General features: G+C 40.1%; 2 protein-coding genes across 5 annotated transcripts in view; both read right to left on the bottom strand.

Moving 5' to 3' along the window:
* Nucleotides 1-9,742, bottom strand: part of LOC125289095 (cation channel sperm-associated auxiliary subunit delta-like) — a 70,344-nt gene extending 60,602 nt beyond the window's left edge. Inside the window, exon 1 of one of the 4 annotated variants that reach the window (XM_048235777.1) lies at nt 9,592-9,742. In XM_048235777.1, the coding sequence (XP_048091734.1) occupies nt 9,592-9,662 (71 nt within the window). In that variant the 5' untranslated portion in view covers nt 9,663-9,742. The remainder of the gene's footprint in view (nt 1-9,591) is intronic. The other 3 variants (XM_048235776.1, XM_048235775.1, XM_048235778.1) reach the window with 3 other exon arrangements.
* A 5,847-nt stretch (nt 9,743-15,589) lies between these two features.
* ccdc96 (coiled-coil domain containing 96) lies at nt 15,590-17,452 on the bottom strand. The gene is made up of 2 exons (XM_048236217.1): nt 17,361-17,452; nt 15,590-17,228 (listed from the first exon to the last, which is right to left on the bottom strand). The coding sequence occupies exon 2, from the start codon at nt 17,203-17,205 to the stop codon at nt 15,685-15,687; it is 1,521 nt and encodes a 506-aa protein (XP_048092174.1). The 5' UTR covers nt 17,206-17,228; nt 17,361-17,452; the 3' UTR covers nt 15,590-15,684.
* Between the last annotated feature and the right edge of the window lie 19 nt (nt 17,453-17,471).

Genomic DNA, 17,471 nt, shown 5'->3' with positions numbered 1-17,471 from the left:
TGTTAAGAGTGATGTTATTTGCCTCAAAAAAATACAGCCAAGACTTAAACATATTTTAATATATATAAATAATATATAATATTTTAACCACAGAAATTCTATTTTTTATTTTGAATTTAACAAAATTTGCTATTATTGGTCGCACCACATGATGAGTGGTTGCTCCAAATGACAAAAGGATCTCATAATGTTAAAAAATATATGTAGACTGTTTTCATTTCATGAGGGGAATATAGTGCTTGCAAACCAAAAAGGATCCATTAAATTAAAAATAATTCAGTTTTATAAATACAAGGTAAAAGATTATTCAGTTGAAATGATGTTTAACATGTCCATAGGGAAAGGTAGGAAAAATATAAGCATTGTGAGGGCATTTGAAATAGGCTATAGAAGGTGATGAAAACAAACACAGGCAGAAACAAACAAGGACGTATAGACAGGTTAAGGGAGAAAAGGGTGGAAAAGCGTGTAAGGGATCGAGGGGATATACAGAAGAAATTCAAAACGTAAATGGGATTTAGCAGACACTTTTAAGAGTTGGGGAAGGAGAAGGTATTAAGATAGACAATGGTGCATGGTTGGATGGAAAGGAAGAGAGAGAATAAAATATAAAGAAATTAAAAGATAGACAATGAGTTATAGAAGTTAGGCTAACAATATGGGGAGGGGACAGAAATTAAATGGGGAATGGTGATCATTCACATCAGTGGTGATCCTAGTCTCTGCTCGACTCTCCACACACACAAAATTATGGCTTGTCATATGTTTCTATTTCATATTTTGGAATTCATAAACGTTATATCTTTTAATAATCTGTTAATAATTTATAGTATTTTATGATCTCCATAATTACTAATAGCTAATATCAATATGAGTACTTTATATTGATTTTTAAACTATTACACATGTTTTTAATGTCATTAAAGTGGTGGTGTGTAGTTCTAATTGAGTGCCTGTCACTTTAAGAAGCTTTTAAATTAGCTTTCATTCTCACAGTTTTGGGATAAGAGAAAAATAGTTGCGCATATAGACCTCAACAGTCCTGCCCACAGCTGATTCCCGAAGTAAGAATACAATACAATTTCTCCTTTGACAACTGAAGTATAAGCCATAAAATTGTAACCGTCCATGGTAGACTTAAAACCAGCTACAACATGACTAAGCGATTGTACATGCTCATATTGAGGCCAAAAGTTAATGGGGCATCAACCTTGTTTTGATTTTTAAAAAAAATATTTGTGATTTAACGGAAAAGTACTACACTTCCCAACATCCTAACGTGTAAAAGCTGGTAAAAGCAGATCCTTTGCCTACAAAGTAGTCTCCAATTAGTCTCCAATTCTGCTCCCGTCTACTTGAATGCCCTCATACAGGCATATGCTACCTCCAGACCGTTGCGCTCCTCTGACGAACGGCGTCTAGCTATGCCACCACTACGCTCAGGCCAATCCAAACTTTTTTCATCTGTTGTTCCTCGTTGGTGGAGTGCACTACCAGTTCCTACTAGAGCAGGGACATCCCTCTCAAAAAACTCAAGAACATCTCCTCTCGTAGCTCTACTTACAACTAGCCTTGCTGATCCTAGCACTTACCACCTGACTAGAACTGACACTGTTGTACTCTACCTTTTTTAAATGGTGCTAGAATTGTTGAGAGAATTGCTTTAAAAAGCTTAAACTGTTTACTATGTTGTACAGTCTTGTACCTTTGCCTTTTGTCGGATTTTCTGTTCATTTTTTCACTCGAAATATGTTGTATGAGTCACGTTGAAGCTGGTTAGCCTAAGGCATGGTCTAAAACTCTTTATACAGATTTTTCCAGGCATCGATTGGAGAAATTACTGGGAAACTTACTTCAGGAAACTAAGCTATCTCGGAGGAGGGGCGGGACTGTTGAGGCCTATAGTCCAAGGATATGCAGGGCTCTACACTTTTTTTCAGGAGCACTTGTGCGCCCAAGTTAAAAATTTAGGAGCACAGACAAAAATTTGGGCGCACAGTCAGTTCTGTACTTAACTTACACATAATCTAACATTATACTGCAGCTAACAGTTAAAACATGCCAGTGCACCAATTGCGAATATTAAGAATGACTGACAACATTTAGGCTACAGAAAACAGGATTTTAAAGATCAGTGCCTACTTTATTTTCAGTCTGTTCTATTATCCTACATTTTGTTAATGTAAAATAATATAATACCATATTTGCATTTAGCCTGTATGTATCCTGCCAAATGTAGGCTAATTTATTTATTTGTGAATCCATCTATAGCTAAATCAAATATGCCCATGGTGACCTATCTGACTGCATACTGCCTAATACTACTACTAAAACAGTACATTTTCTCTTCCACAAAACCCAACATAGGCTAATCAAGGATATATGTTTTATACTTTTAGTTTTTATTTGAAATATCTGCATTGACGGGGAAAGTAGGCAAACGTTAGGCCTACTTTCGTTTTGCACTTCAGTATTCGGTGTAAACAAACAAGCATGCGTGGAAGCCTGGAGTTGTAGCGTTCTACCTTTGAATAAAGTGGGAGTATTACGGGAGGCTACTTTTGTGCCGGTTCGCTACAGCTATTATTTTGCATATTGCAGCCAATACGTCAACTGGGCTAAAAGGCATGTTAGGTTACCTTTCCTTCTCTCACTGCATTCTCAGAATCTCATCCTGTTCCTCCTATATCCAATGAATTCGGTGGATAGAATAACTAATTTCTTCAATCTTTGATCTTGGCTGGCTCAGAGCCATATAAAGGTAGAGTTGCGACAATGGGTGTTCAAAATTCGTTAAGGTCACGTGGTTCATGTAAACTTCAAATAGTTCCCGGAAGTGATTGACAATGGATTAAATAGGCTACTGTTCAATGATAGACAGAGCCACGATTTTGGTTCATTGACAGTCAATAAATGCATTGATATACAATATTTATAACACAGTGTAATTATTGTGTAAACTATGTAGTTATCCTACCATTACAACAATATTAAATTAAATTCCAGACCTTATATCTTAGCCTGCTATATAAGGTGACGTTTTTTCCGCCCTTTTACGTATGTGTCACTTAATATTAATTTCTGTACAAAAGAAGAGATTCTTTAGAAAACGCTATTGCACCCACCCCATAAGTGTATCTAAATTATCGCTATATAAAATAAATGACCTCGTACAGTGACTCGAAAAGCTGTAAACAGTGTTTTTGAGACTGCGTGTAGCCTACAAAAGCGCATGGAGCTCCTGTGAAATTTTGATTGCAACGAGAAACTGTAACACAGCTAGTCTAACATTACTTGTTTGAGCTTTCTACCCCGCGTTTCCTCTGGTAGTCACTGATCTGAGCTAATGAGCTTAATTACCTAGCCAAGCCTAGCCTATCGTCAGCTGCAGAATAAAAAAAGTTTTTTAACATCTCTAGTGTAATGGTGGGCATTCTAAGTTAACCGTAGCATTAGACCTACCTATTTAGTAACCCCATGGTAATGCGAGTGATCATAATAAAATATAAAACGTGACATGTAAGTCCTTCGATAAATAACCAGGATATGAACTCATAAACATAAACAGCATTTTGTCATCGTTTGTCATTCACCGTGCTGTGAACAGCAGATGCTAGGTTAAAGAGCTTGAGATTCAGACAGGTGAGCACCTGGAAATGGTGTGCATTGTGTCAGAAAATAGCAATTTGATCAGTGATCATGCATCATCAGCAAGCTTGGTTTGAAACTTTCTGGGGATGGGGATTTTTACACGATCCTTCATCACTGGGCTAGCCATCACTGGGCTAGTGTGCCCTGCTGTGTTAATATGACCTGCTGATGCTAACAGCTGCAGCTCCCTCAAATCTAGGTTCTCTCATGCATACAGTAGGCTAGCTTTTGCCAATGAAAATGAATGCAAAATAAAAAAAACCAGTCCTGCTCTAACTGAAGAAACGTTTACGTTACCAACCATGTTAACAACAAACTCAGTTTCACTGCTGCAAGTAGGCCTACAAAGTTGGCTGTAAATATGCTTCGCCATATTTAACTAACCAGCTAGCTTTGTGATAACAAAATCTTACCTTTTATGTGTTTAGTCCACTGAAAGTTATCCACATATCAAACGATTAAATCCACAGTTATGGAGGAATTGGTTTGGGGGGGGCACTTTATCCCAGCTCTTTTAAAATTAAACCAATTTAAATCCATAGCCTTATCCCAACTATTTGACATGATGGTCTTTTAAAATTACAAACCAAAAACTTAAAATCCATAGCCTAATTGAAATGAGGTTTATCTTATATTAGGTTAGTGCACATTTATTGGGCTTTAGCCTCTTTTAATTTATTTGATAAGGAACTGATAAAAACTGAGCAGCAGAAAATGTCATGTCGATACATAAATAGTTTATTATTATAATTAGGTTATTAATACTAATGACTACCTGTTGTTACTGTTATTATTATTATTATTATTACCGGATGAGCCAATAATGTAAATCTGAGTCTGAAATGTTGGCTACAAACAGTCTGTAACTGCACTGCTGCTATTATAAATTGTTAACTTTTCGAACTATTTGAGGCTTCCATTAGCCGCCATTGTTGAAAAAAAAATGGAACATTAGCCAATGGAGTTGTCGCAACTCTACCTTTATATGGCTCTGGGCTGGCTAGTCTAACTTTCCGCTTTTTCTGCGCGCTCTTGGATTTGATAGAAGCGACTACTAGCGAGTCACAACGCGAAACTGCTAACGTTGATGGGAGGTGTAGTTTTTATGCTGAATTCGCGACGTGATTCTATGGTTTGCACCAGTAATGTTTCTCGATGTTGCGGTGTATTTTGTAGACAAACATTGACATGGTTAGAAGTCATTCGCACCAGTCATGACCATGACCAATGACCAGAAGTCATTTTTTGCACTCCCACGGCATAATTTTTACTCGCATGTGCGAGTGAAATGGGCGCACTGTAGAGCCCTGATATGGATGCAATTCATTATGATTTCTATATTATTAGATAAAATACATGTTCAAATAAAAATGTTCAAATAAATAAAATACATTTTCTGGGATCATAGAAGAGATAAATACCTTGCAATGTCCATTTCTATAATTTTGATGAGCACTACATTACAATGTACAACGATAGACATGACGCGTGAGCTAACGGAAGAGTTACCTAAAAGGAACTCTCTCAAGATGTAAAAGTCTGCGTGGTTGTGTAGCTTATTTCTGAAATGTTATTAAACCCAACAGTAAGCCTAAATTAACTAAATGACATAGCCTAGGTAGGTTAGCAACACAAACTTGAGTGGTGAAAGTCAGCAAATCAACTTTACATTTGATTATGATTTGTTGCTGTGCAGTGGTGTTTTAACCTGAAAGCTAAGGGAAGTCAGGCTTCCCCTATCTCTCCCGACAATCACTATTATTGTAAACAAAACATTTTATTTAATCATTTTACAGATTTGTTTATTCTTGCTTTGCTGTCATCTCCCGTTTTCATTTCTGAAATTGTATTTAGTGAATGTGGTGAAACACAGTGTTACACTCCAGTCGTTTCCAAGTGGCTTCCAGCCCGAGTTGGAAACCTTAGCACTAAGCAACACGTAAATAAAAAAGATGATCAACCAATCAAATTAGGTATAGTCATGGTCACTGTCAACCTGATTTGTCAGCACCTTAGAAAGGCATGTCATTACTATCAGTCGTTGGGTGCAAATGAGTTTTGTTGAGATCAGATCACATGGGGGGCAGCCATGGCCTACTGGTTAGCGCTTGTAGGACTTGTAACCATAGGGTTGCCGGTTCGAACCCCGACCAGTAGGAAGCGGCTGAAGTGCCCTTGAGCAAGGCACCTAACCCCTCACTGCTCCCCGAGCGCCGCTGTTGTAGCAGGCAGCTCACTGCGCCGGAATTAGTGTGTGCTTTACCTCACTGTGTGCTGAGTGTGTTTCACTAATTCACGGATTGGGATAAATGCAGAGACCAAATTTCCCTCACAGGATCAAGAGTATATATACTTATACTTATTAGTAAGTGGACAGTTGAGTAGATGGACAGTAGATGGACAGTAGAGATTTGGAATTGTTAGTAGGCCTACAAAAGGATTTTAGTAAACTACTTAACAACGACTTCAAATTAAATCTGACGGCAGTCCAATGCCAAATCTAGAGGTTCGTATTTATTGAGAAGTTTTTAGGACTTTCAAGGGAGGGAGAGAGAGAGAGAGCCCCTGTTTGTTGCTGTTACGAGTGGCAGTAGTCCAGGCTGCGTTGTTAGCCTACATTGCTGTGACATTACATCAGAGGTGGGAGTATGTCACACATGTGCAAGTCACAAGTCTTAACCTTCAAGTCTCAAGCAAGTCCAAGTCAGTCATAGCTTGGGTCAAGCAAGTCAAGTCATAGCCAAATCATACAAATTCATGATGATTTACCCACATTTTCATTTAAAATAAAGCTACAGTAAAAGCTACAGTAGGCTAGTTATGAACTGCTGGAGTTTTATTTGTAACAAACAAATAGACATTGCATTCATTCAAGCCACATACATCTGAACGGTTTATAGAATAAGATGAAATGTATATGAATAAAAATAAATCTATTTCAAGTAGTAGACCTATTATAAAATAGCCTATTATTGTTTCAATATGCCTCAAATATTAGGTAAGCTACATCAAATCATGAAAATATATTCAAAGAGTTCAAGTTATACATGTCATCTCCAGGGACCCAATAATGTTGAAAAAGTGAACTAATCAATGAATCAAACGCTGCCGCCGACGTCACTGCCAAACTTTGACAAGCGCGACAGCGCACTGGGTTTTAGTAGGGTTTAGGACGTCAATGCTGTATCATATTATACATAAGCCTAACATCTGAAGTAAGGTACTTTTCTATGCTGATTGCTGGCAGTTAGCTAGGCCTACTGACTGTTGTTACTACTAGGCTGTAACGTATGGAACAGGGATGTGTTTAAGAAGGAGGGAGAAAGAGAGGCGCTTACTTTAGGTTATATTGGCAACATTTTAGCTATCAAGATTAAACTTAGACAAGAAAATGTTTCACTTTGCCATTTCACACATAACCTAATATCGTGTTAACTAAAAAGCACAACAGATTCAAAGCCAACTCTTAACTTAACCTGCCTTAAATTTGACATTAGGTTAACGACTAACTTCTGACGGATGAAAATCGACGTGGTGGTGGTTATGTCGCTAATTTGCACACTTGTAGACTGCTGTTCATTTCTCCTTTGAGCTGTCAGATAAATCATCTGTGTAGCCAAGCATTATTATGTTTTGTAGAGTGTAGTAGAGCCTTCCATATTTGCAAGTTAGCCTGCCTCAGTCTATCTCATTTGATCTGGCACTTGCTGTTGGTCTGTCACGTCACTTGGTAACAATGACAGGTTCGCTAACGTGACGCATGCAATAGCACCTAAACAGATTTTCTAAAATCGTAAAGTTTAACTCCTTAATATCTATGAAAAAATAAAAAAGTCAAGTAATTTCAAGTCATTTGTCTCAAGTCTAAGTCAAGTCTCAAGTCATGAATAGCAAGTCAAAGTCAAGTCAAGTCTTTTATGCATGTTGATCAAGCAAGTCTCAAGTCTTAAAAAATGTAACTCGAGTCTGACTCGGGTCAAGTCATGTGACTCGAGTCCCCCATGTTTGCATTACATAGCCCAGTCTTATATGCTTTCTTATTAGGGGTTTGCATCGACGTCACATTGGATATCTTACGTGATTGTAGCCGTGTCTAAACAACAGAAAAGCTCATCAAAATACATCTAAGATGCAAAGGCATATAGGGCAGGACTTGGACCACAAGAAAAGGCGCGATATTTCGAGAAATTACGGATTATTGGCAGCGCAGATCCATATGAGTTGGGTGAGGGAGACGAAGTACCAAGATCAACCACAAGCACCCCCCTTCCTCTGATAACTTCTGGCATTATTGTCCCTTCTCCCTGGTTTTTTAATAACTTTTGGAAGTCGATACCTACACCAGATGTTTTTCTCAGTGTGACCTATTAGTACAACCTAAAACACGGCAATAATTACCATTTTCCTTGACGATGTTAGGGATTTACTTCAGTGCCTAATGCTTTCTAATGAGGCGAGTATCTCCAATATGGTGATGTCCAGATCTGATGACACGCCGTGCAAACCCCTAATATGTTCCATAGCCTACACTATGCCTATGCATAGGCCTAATGTAGTGATGGCCGAGTAACTATGTGTGGAGGACGTCCTCCATCAGGCAATGTGTGAGGGAGGGAGAGAAACAGTGCGCGTGTGTTGCTGTCACAAGTGTCCCTCGTCCAGTTTATTTTACATGGTCTGTAGGTTAGGCCAGTGTTTCTTAACTGGTGGATCGGGACCCAAAAGTGGGTGTTACCTTACCACACACAAAATACACCTTCTTAATTACTGCTTTTCAATTTTTACTCTTTTAAGTTGAGCTGGCTCTTGAGCTTAATTAAGAATTTCATTACTTATAATTAAGTACATGACAATAAAACTACTTCAACTTGAACTTATTTTGATAGACTTTATTTGCATGTCAGTCATTGCCATGGACATATCTAATGTTTATGTGACCGGTCTTTTAGCATCATTTTAGCAGTAAACACAAGTAGGTACGACCCTGAATATTTGAAGTATATAGGAATGCGTGATATATCGGTGGCCGATATATTATTGCCCGATAAGTGGAAAAAAAATTGTGTCGTCCCGCGTTTCAATCGTCCCGGTTGTACCCAGGTTGTACCCTAACGTTACTCATCTTTGACAATGGACCAAAAAAAGCCATGTCATGTCAACCACTCACTTACGTCGATTCCTGAATCTGCGCTCGTTTTCATTCTTTATGCCCTCGCATAATAAAAGGCAGCTAACTGTCTCCATAGGATTGGTGTTGGAGACACCTTCAATTTTAATCTACATAAAAAACGATACCATGATACCACATATGATATGTTCAGCTGTACTACCACCCTTTTTCAGGCTAATTCGCTTTCTACATTGTAATGTCCCTTATTGCTCCTTGACGGGCCAAGTGAGTGGGGAGAAATAGGGAACACACACAGCACCAAATTCCAAGCGCGGTTAACAAAATCGGATATTGTAGGCACTAAAAGCTCCCTGTAAGAGCCAAATCAGATGAAAAATTTAGGGTTTGTCAATCAAATATACATTTTTCGAACGAAAGGCGTGGAAATCGGTCCTTTTACGATACATGACGGTATTGATGTGTTAGGCTTTCTGGACGTTCGTCTAGATTAGAATCTATCCCCCTTTTTAAAATTCTGAGCAACAGATTTGATTAGCCATGACCTTTGCTACCTCGAAGCAACAACTTTACTGCGGAGCGGACATTGACATTTGCGAATAATGTGTTATGTACAGTTAGACTAACCAAGTCAACAAGGCTGACTGCATTGACTAACTTACCGTTAACCTTAGCTACACAGCAGCTAAACAGAATTGTCATAACTAGCACCAAGGTAACATGAATGTAATAGAGCTATTAAGGTAACTAACTTAACGTTATGATATAGTCAACATAACATTACATTATACACTACGTAAACTTTATCATACCTGTAAGCCAGACCGGTAAATACCAATGTCGTTGACAAGAATATTATTATTTTGACACATTTATGTAGCATTGTTGATTAATACAGCAGCTTTGCCAGCTAGCTGTCTTCACCAGTAGTAACGGTCGAACACAACACAATCTTGAGCGCGAAAATCTTTTGCTCTAAGAGAGGGGGGAGGGGGCCTACTATATCCGGAAGTTTCACACACCATTCTCCATAAGCCCTTGCTGCGGGGAATGATATTGTGCCCCCAGAAAATGTTATAGGGGTGGCTAGATGAGGCCATTCCTGTCGTCACCCCCCAAGTCATAAACTGTTGTGAATTTAGGGATTTAAATTAATTGTAGCCTACCCACTGTAAAATATCACATAATTATATTCATGCAGGTTGCACGTTCACCTGAAACATGGTAGAAATATCTATTCAAAAGCACAGTTGATCTGTGCATGCCATCGATCAACTTTTGAGTCTTTGGTGGAATTGAGCGAAGGGTTGCCGGTACTTATCACATTTCTACAAGCAGCGCACACACACACACACACACACAAACATACACACACGCACGGACGCATGCTTGCAAACACACACACACACTCAAACATAAACCATGCATGCACGCACACAGGCACACACTCAGTTATAAAGATACATGCACACACATGCACCCACTGGCATGCATACACACACATGTGTAACCGAGGTCGTAATTCGTCCGCCGCTCACGGCCCTCGAACCCACCACCTCAACACACACCGGCATGGGAGTCGAACACTCTAACCACTGAGCTAAAAGCCCAGGCTTCCAACTCAGCGGTTAGAAGCGTTCTTAAGGTTAGGGGTGTGAGGATTTACACGTGCAACTAGCTTGCTAGCTCAGTTCGCCTCCGTTACACATGCACACACACATAAACACACACACACACACACAGCACGCACACACATAAACGCACATGCACGCACATACACACACACCCACACACACACACATAAAGACACACGCATACACAGTACACATGCACGCACACAAATGCACACCGCACGTGCACACACACACACACAGACAGAGAAGCACACATATACACAAAAGCAAACACACACATGCACACACTCATTTACATATACGAAAGTTGCAAGATTAGGGATGGTTTAGGACATGGGTCACCAAACTAAGGCCCGCGGGCCGACTCAGGCCCGCCACCCCCCTTTGACTGGCCCCCCAGCCTCTCTGCTTCCCACTACTTGAACCGGCCCTATGAGGCAATCCCCAAAAGTCATCACGGCCTATTTTTTTTAATTGCTTTTTGGAAAATAATAACATGTCTGCATCTGGTATTTTGTTGATTTTTTCAGTTAAAAGGTGATATTTAGTTATAAAATGAACTATATTTGCCGAATTTTCGTCACCCGACATGCTCGAGATCAAGCAGTCAACAGACAACGCACGTGCAGAGAACAATGAAGCCTGCTGGTGGTCATTTTGGTCTGGGTCATACAATTCTATGTTAAATAGCTGACCTGCCCACCCCCACCCCCCATCATAGTAAGGAATGATAGGCCTACACAAAACTAGTCAACTAGCACTACACTGCAGAAGTTATAGCATTTTAGACAGCTAATTTCTGCCATTTTTACCAGACAACTGTTCATATTATTCTCCCATTTATGCATCTCATTAACTTTTGTTTTGCATGCAACACCCATTGTTGATGACCCATCCTTGGTTCAGTTCAAAACTGGTGAAAATGTGGGCTGGTTCACTAGATAGGCTAACACCAAGTAGTAATTTATGCATGATAAGTAGCCTAGGCCTACTCTGTGAGCAATCATGTACGATTGCCAAAAACTAGCACATAACAGGCCAATGAATAGTGACATAATAGGCTACAACGCAGTTAGAAATTAACGTTAAGATAATGTTTTTTAATGTTCTAACGTTACGTTAGAGATGTTAAAGATAACGTATAAACACGTTATTGACATATCTTAGAACATTAATGGGTACATTTAGTGGATGTACACCCATTGGCCTAAGGGTAGAGGATGATGAGGAGAGGAGCTACATGGAGCTTCTCTCTCTCTCTCTCTCTCTCACACACACACACACGTATAAACACACCCGCCCACACACACATGCACGCATACTGTACATCCACACGCAAACACACACACACATAAACACACACTCACATACAGGCATGCACACACACTCTCTCTCTCTCTCTCTCTCACACACACACACACACACACACACAGGCATACACACACGATTGCACACAGGCAAACACACACAAACACAGGCATGTATATTCAAGCATACACAAAAGTTGCTTATAGGGGATGGAGTAGTAGGAGATGGAGACAAATTGACAACTGTGATTTATTTTTGTGGAGAGGAAGTACAGGACTGAGCGGCAGTCTAGGTCCTAGCCCCTCACATAATAGATAGTGGAAATATTTGTTTGTAAACCCTAAAACAACATCTAATGCATTTTCTTCTTTCACAGCATGCTAATTTATCATAGCATCTATTAGGTCCGCAACTAATGATTATTTACATAGTCGAATATTTTCCCAATTATTAAAGTTGTTTGATTAAATTACCAAAAATGTCAATCAGTGTCACTCAAAGCCCAAGATTATGTAATTAAATGCCTTGTATTGTCCACACCAAAGATAGGCAGTTTACTGTGAAAAAGGAGCAAGGTAAGATGACAGTATCAAGTTTAAGAAGCTGGAATCAGCACAGGCTAACTCAGGGGGCCGCAGGCTAGGGCACTTATGAACACACTGCATCCCAAGTGACAGTTAAGTATCTTGGTTGGTTGATAATTCCTTCACAAAGGAGTAAAAGGTTTCTTATTCTGTGAGAGTGTAAAAATATTCACCACAAAATATATTGGATGCTTTAGCTCTGTTCAAATGAAATGACAGTTGTGTTTAGATATCATGAGAGCCATTATATTGCAGGATTGTGGGGGTGGAAGGTGAGCTCTCAGAGAAGTCACTCATGGGCCTTCTTCTGTTTTGGGGCCGATAGCCTTTTCTTCAGTTTGCAGCATATACTTTCAATGCAATTGAGATCCAGACTGTTTGGGGCAATGCTATTGACTTCACATCTTTCCTGAAGAAAGGTTTTAACGTTGTTTGCTCTATGGCAAGATAAAGCATCATCCTGGAAAATGACTTCCTCATCGCCAAAACTTCTTTTGATTACCGTAATGGAATGACAAATGTGTCCAAATTGTGCATTTGCTGTAGAAATAATGACTGCCATCTCCCCTGGTCCTTTATCAGACATGCAACCCCATATCATCAGTGACTGGAAACTTTCTTGTTTTCTTCAGGCTATATCTTTATATTTTTCCATTGGAACGGCACCAAACAAAAATTCATCTCATGCCCTTTGCAGATTTGTGAGTCGTCTCTGAATATCACTCATTTATGAAAAATGGCAAGTCCAAAATTATTCATACCCTTTTTAAATAATCAATGGAAAAATATTTTTTTCACTCTGACATACACCATCAACTGTGAGACCTTGGAGTATTGTGTGTATTGATGAGAAAAAATAAATAATTGAATCCATTTTCATCCAAGTCTGAAACGTAACAAAATGTGGAAAAAGTGAAGCCCTGTGAATACTTATGCACTGTACATTACCCTTTATAGAAAGCATATTATGTTTTCATTTCATTTTCCCACTGTTTCAACTTTCTCACAATAAATTCTTTATAAGAAACAGCAGTCTGTGTTACAGTATCACTGTTTGTGTATAGCTCGTGGGTCTCTGTTTTGCCACCTCATGTCTTACTGTCCATCCAAGAGCGGGCTCCGTAGACCAGGAGGTGAACCCACTTTACTATTGGAGGCTTCACCCAGTGCAAAGACTCAGACATTATCCTGAAACCCACTTCCCTGCAGGGAGGAAAAAGACATTAATGCAATGCCAGACACAAATGCTCCCTATTAACTGCATTGATATATAATTATTAATTATGTGAATGTCTGTGTGTTTTATGAAAGACATAGTATAGACATCACACCAAAGGAGACTACATGGTCTTGGCCACTAGATGGCAGCATGGTTGCATAAGGCAGCCCAGAGAGCAGTAGCAGTAGCAGCAAAAACAGGAAAGACATACAGTAGGACTAAAGGCAGACACAGAGACTGAAGGCTATACAGTATTGTAAAACTATTACACTTTATTGAGTGTTGATATGTCCAGTGCATTGAAGGAATATATTGAAATTTCAGAGTTTTCACAGGCCTACGATGTATTTAATTCCAGAAGATCAGCGCACCTAGTCCAATAGCACCAGAAAATAAAGCTCCTGGTTGTCCAGACTCTGGTAGAATATGGGATTGGGATGGGAAAGGAAGATGAACAAACATAATACAGCTCAAATAAACAGAGACGACAACTGGAACCCTTTGCACTGAACCCTTTGCACTTCTCATAAAGATGAAATATCTGGTAGGCATAATTATCACTCTTAGTATAGGCCTCATTATTTCTACAGATAACTACTTTAGTAATTAAGGCTCCTTTTCCCCTCACTGCACTCACTCATGGTTGCTCCTAGCATGTGATCCAGCACAAGCTCCTCCTCTCGCCTATTGAAGTCTACCTGGTCAACCACCAGCTTCCATCTCTACATGAGGACGGTCAGGTTTGCTCACACTTGTGCAGCTCTGCTGCCTCCTGAAGCATGGCACTCTCCTTCAGTTTCAAGGAACATTGTGCCATTGTATTTGGAATATTTTGAAAATCACATAAAATGACAATAAATACATCCACATAAATGTATTTTCTAATGTGTTATGCATTCTTTTTTTTACAGATTTGAAACCAAGAGGGAAGAGATGCATTGACCCAAAACATCTTGTAAATAATTATATTAAGAAGAATGGAGGTTGGATATCATATTTGCAAATTTGTCCAAGAAGATGGTTTTGTTATAAATTACATACTGTATGCCATTATTATTGGTGATTTTCATGTGTCCGGGTTGACCGACATGACATTTACATCTAAAATATCACCACATACATATCCCCACATACGTGTTATATTCTTATCAAACTTTTGTTATGTTCAGAATTAAATATATTTTCCTTATGACATAAGACAAATTTATGCAGAATAAAATCATGTTATTTGGTAAATATTTGATTTTTTTTATTGCGCCCCTTGGTTTGACTTGGTGACCACCCCGTCACATACATTTTTTTGTCTGTTTTGATACATTAACTTGTTTTGTCTGTAAAATAATAATGTCTGCCTGTAGAGCACCCAAGAAACTAAGGAGAAAAATTCTAACATTCTTTTACATTGTTTATTTGTTGTTTTTTCATTGCTATGATGGGATCCGTCAAGCTTAATTCAACCACCCTGTCACACAAATTAGACAGTAATAACTGTTTTTCCATTACAGTTTTAACACTACGATTGCTAAGCAAATATATTTCTAATTGAAGGCATGTATGTTAAGTCAATAACTTGACACTTATTGAGCCATTTTAACATGAAATGTAGCACTCTGTCACATTTATTATATTTCAATGTGGAAAAAAATGTATGTCTGAGGTGGGCAAATGTGATTTTTTGGAGGGTGATCATGTCTTTAATGCTGTAGATAAATTGAAAAGACATTTACTTTTGATTAAAACCCGTTTCACAGAATGAACCCTTTACAGCATAACAGGAACTGTTGAGGACAAAATAGTATTATGTAATATGCAATAGTGCATGTAGGGCCTAGTGCATGTAGGGCATTCTGGTAGTTCAAAGCCCCCAGTTATGCTCAGTGTTGAGTTGACAACAGAAAATTCATGACATAAAATACTACTGTAGTGAGGGACACTCCTTTCCCTGATTTCATTTTTTCATATTTTATAAATATAGCCATGTAAAAAAATGCTTAAAATATCATCAATATCAATTCAATTGTACAAACGGTAACAACCCAAGTAAAGAGAGGATACATATTCAATATATTCATCACATTCCATTATTTTAACAGACCCAGAGCTCAGAGAAGTGTTTAGCATGTTATAATTGTCTGCAGTTTGTGTTGGAGCCAGTAGGTGTCAGTGCTCTGCCAGTTTTGTTTGCTCCAGTTTCTTTTTGACTCCGGCACACTTGAGGATGAGCTCAGCATGCCGCCTCTTTAGCATCTCCAGCCTCTGCTCCAGGGCCTCGGAGGTGTCCACCTTCTCCTCAAAGTCGCGCAGCAGAGTTTGGTTCCCCAGGAGACCGCAGCGCTGGCGTAGCCGTAGGTTGTCCATGCGCAGGCCGTCACGAGCCTGCTTGGTCCGTGTGAGTGCGTCCCTCTTAAGAGCGACCAGGGCCTCCACGTCGGCCAACTGCACGCGCCTGGCCTGGTTCTCCACCTGCACGAACTGCAGCTTCTCCTTGACGTGCGTGAGCACCTGCACGGTGCTGGTGATCTTCTTGCGGAGCTTAAGCAGCTCCTCGTTACGCTCCTCGATCTTCTCGTTGTACGTCTGGTTCTCAATCTTCAGCTGCTCGAAGTCGATCAGGTGCAGGCCTTCGGCCAGCTCCTCCTTGGAGCGCAGCTCCGCCTCAAGCTTGCCTGTCTTATTCTTGAGCTTGATGTTCTCCAGGCGCACGGCCACCAGCTCGCTTTCACGACGCTGTTCGGCCACTTGAATCTGCTCCACCTCGGCCTGCGCTGCCTGCTTGCCCAGGCGCCGGCTCAGTACAGCCACGGCCACAGCACGCTTCTGCTCCATGAAGGCGTGCCACTCCTGGTCCGTCTGCCCCAGCTTTGCCTGCACCTGCTGACGCAGCTCCTCAGCCTGCTGCTGGTGGAGCTCTGAGTCACGACGTTGCTGGTTCTTCAGGCCCTCCATGATGTCGATGTACTTCTGGTAGCGCTGTTCTTGGTCTGACACAGCCTTGTCTCTCTCCCGTTCAGGCTTGGCCTCGTCGCCGGTCTTCCGTCGAAAGTACTCCACGAGTTTATACTGCATCTGGGTATTGTGCTGGTTCAACTTTTCCTTCTCATTCTGAAGCTCTGTCAGGACTTCCATGTAATCAATGCCAGTGTCTTCTTCAACCTCTGCCTCCTCAACCTGCTCAGGGCTCTCAGAGTCAGAGCTGCTTCTTTCTCCCTCTGGTGTCCCTGGATCTATTCTTGGAGGCCCATTGTCGTTCTCAGTGATATCATCATATTCTCCTTTAATGCTTCCTTCACGCGTAAGTGGTTCACCGATGAGGGGCTCCATTTCAGGACCCTCCCCCTCTTCAAATGCTTCACTAGTTGGTAAGCCAGCATTTATGTCTCCCTCTCCCCTGCTTTCTTCTTCCCTTTCTTCCTGAACTTCAAAAGCCTTTGTTGTGGAGTCTTCTGCAGTATGGCTTAATGGGCCCTCCTCTCCTGTGATCTGACTTAGGTCTTGGTCTGTGTCTGTATGTTCTTTCTCAACTTGATCAGAGGGTGTGGCATTCTGATTTGGGTTGAGTGTTTTTTCTACTCCAGAGTTTTCCTCTGAAGCTTCCGCAGTATTACACTGAGAATTGTCGTACTTATTTAAATCTACGTCGGTTTCACCTATTGCTACAGTCTCAGCCACTTCCTCCTCCATGTTAAGGCGAACCTTGAAACAACCTAGAGAAACATTGAAATATCAAAACCCAATTTAAAACACTTGATAGGCTACAAAGTAAAAAGCAAAATGTTAAAATATAACTCAATGTGTCATTAAAATGTTTATGTTTGCTAAAGAACCGACTATCCTACCTTAAATGACAAGTCAGGACGTAGGATTCTTCAGTGAAACCATTATGTTTTAGAGTTGTCCTGGAAACTGGGTGAATTGGCCTATCAGAGACGTTCGCGCTGTTTTGATTA

This window comes from Alosa alosa, chromosome 24 (genome assembly GCF_017589495.1).
Source record: "Alosa alosa isolate M-15738 ecotype Scorff River chromosome 24, AALO_Geno_1.1, whole genome shotgun sequence".
NCBI classification, from domain to species: Eukaryota; Metazoa; Chordata; class Actinopteri; order Clupeiformes; family Clupeidae; genus Alosa; species Alosa alosa.
The sequence above is the reverse complement of the archived record's forward strand: the minus strand, read 5'-3'. Positions and strand labels throughout refer to the sequence as shown.

Excerpts from the sequence above, each read along its gene's own strand:
- ccdc96 (XM_048236217.1), bottom strand. The coding sequence starts at position 17,205 with ATGGAGGAGGAAGTGGCTGAGACTGTAGCAATAGGTGAAACCGACGTA.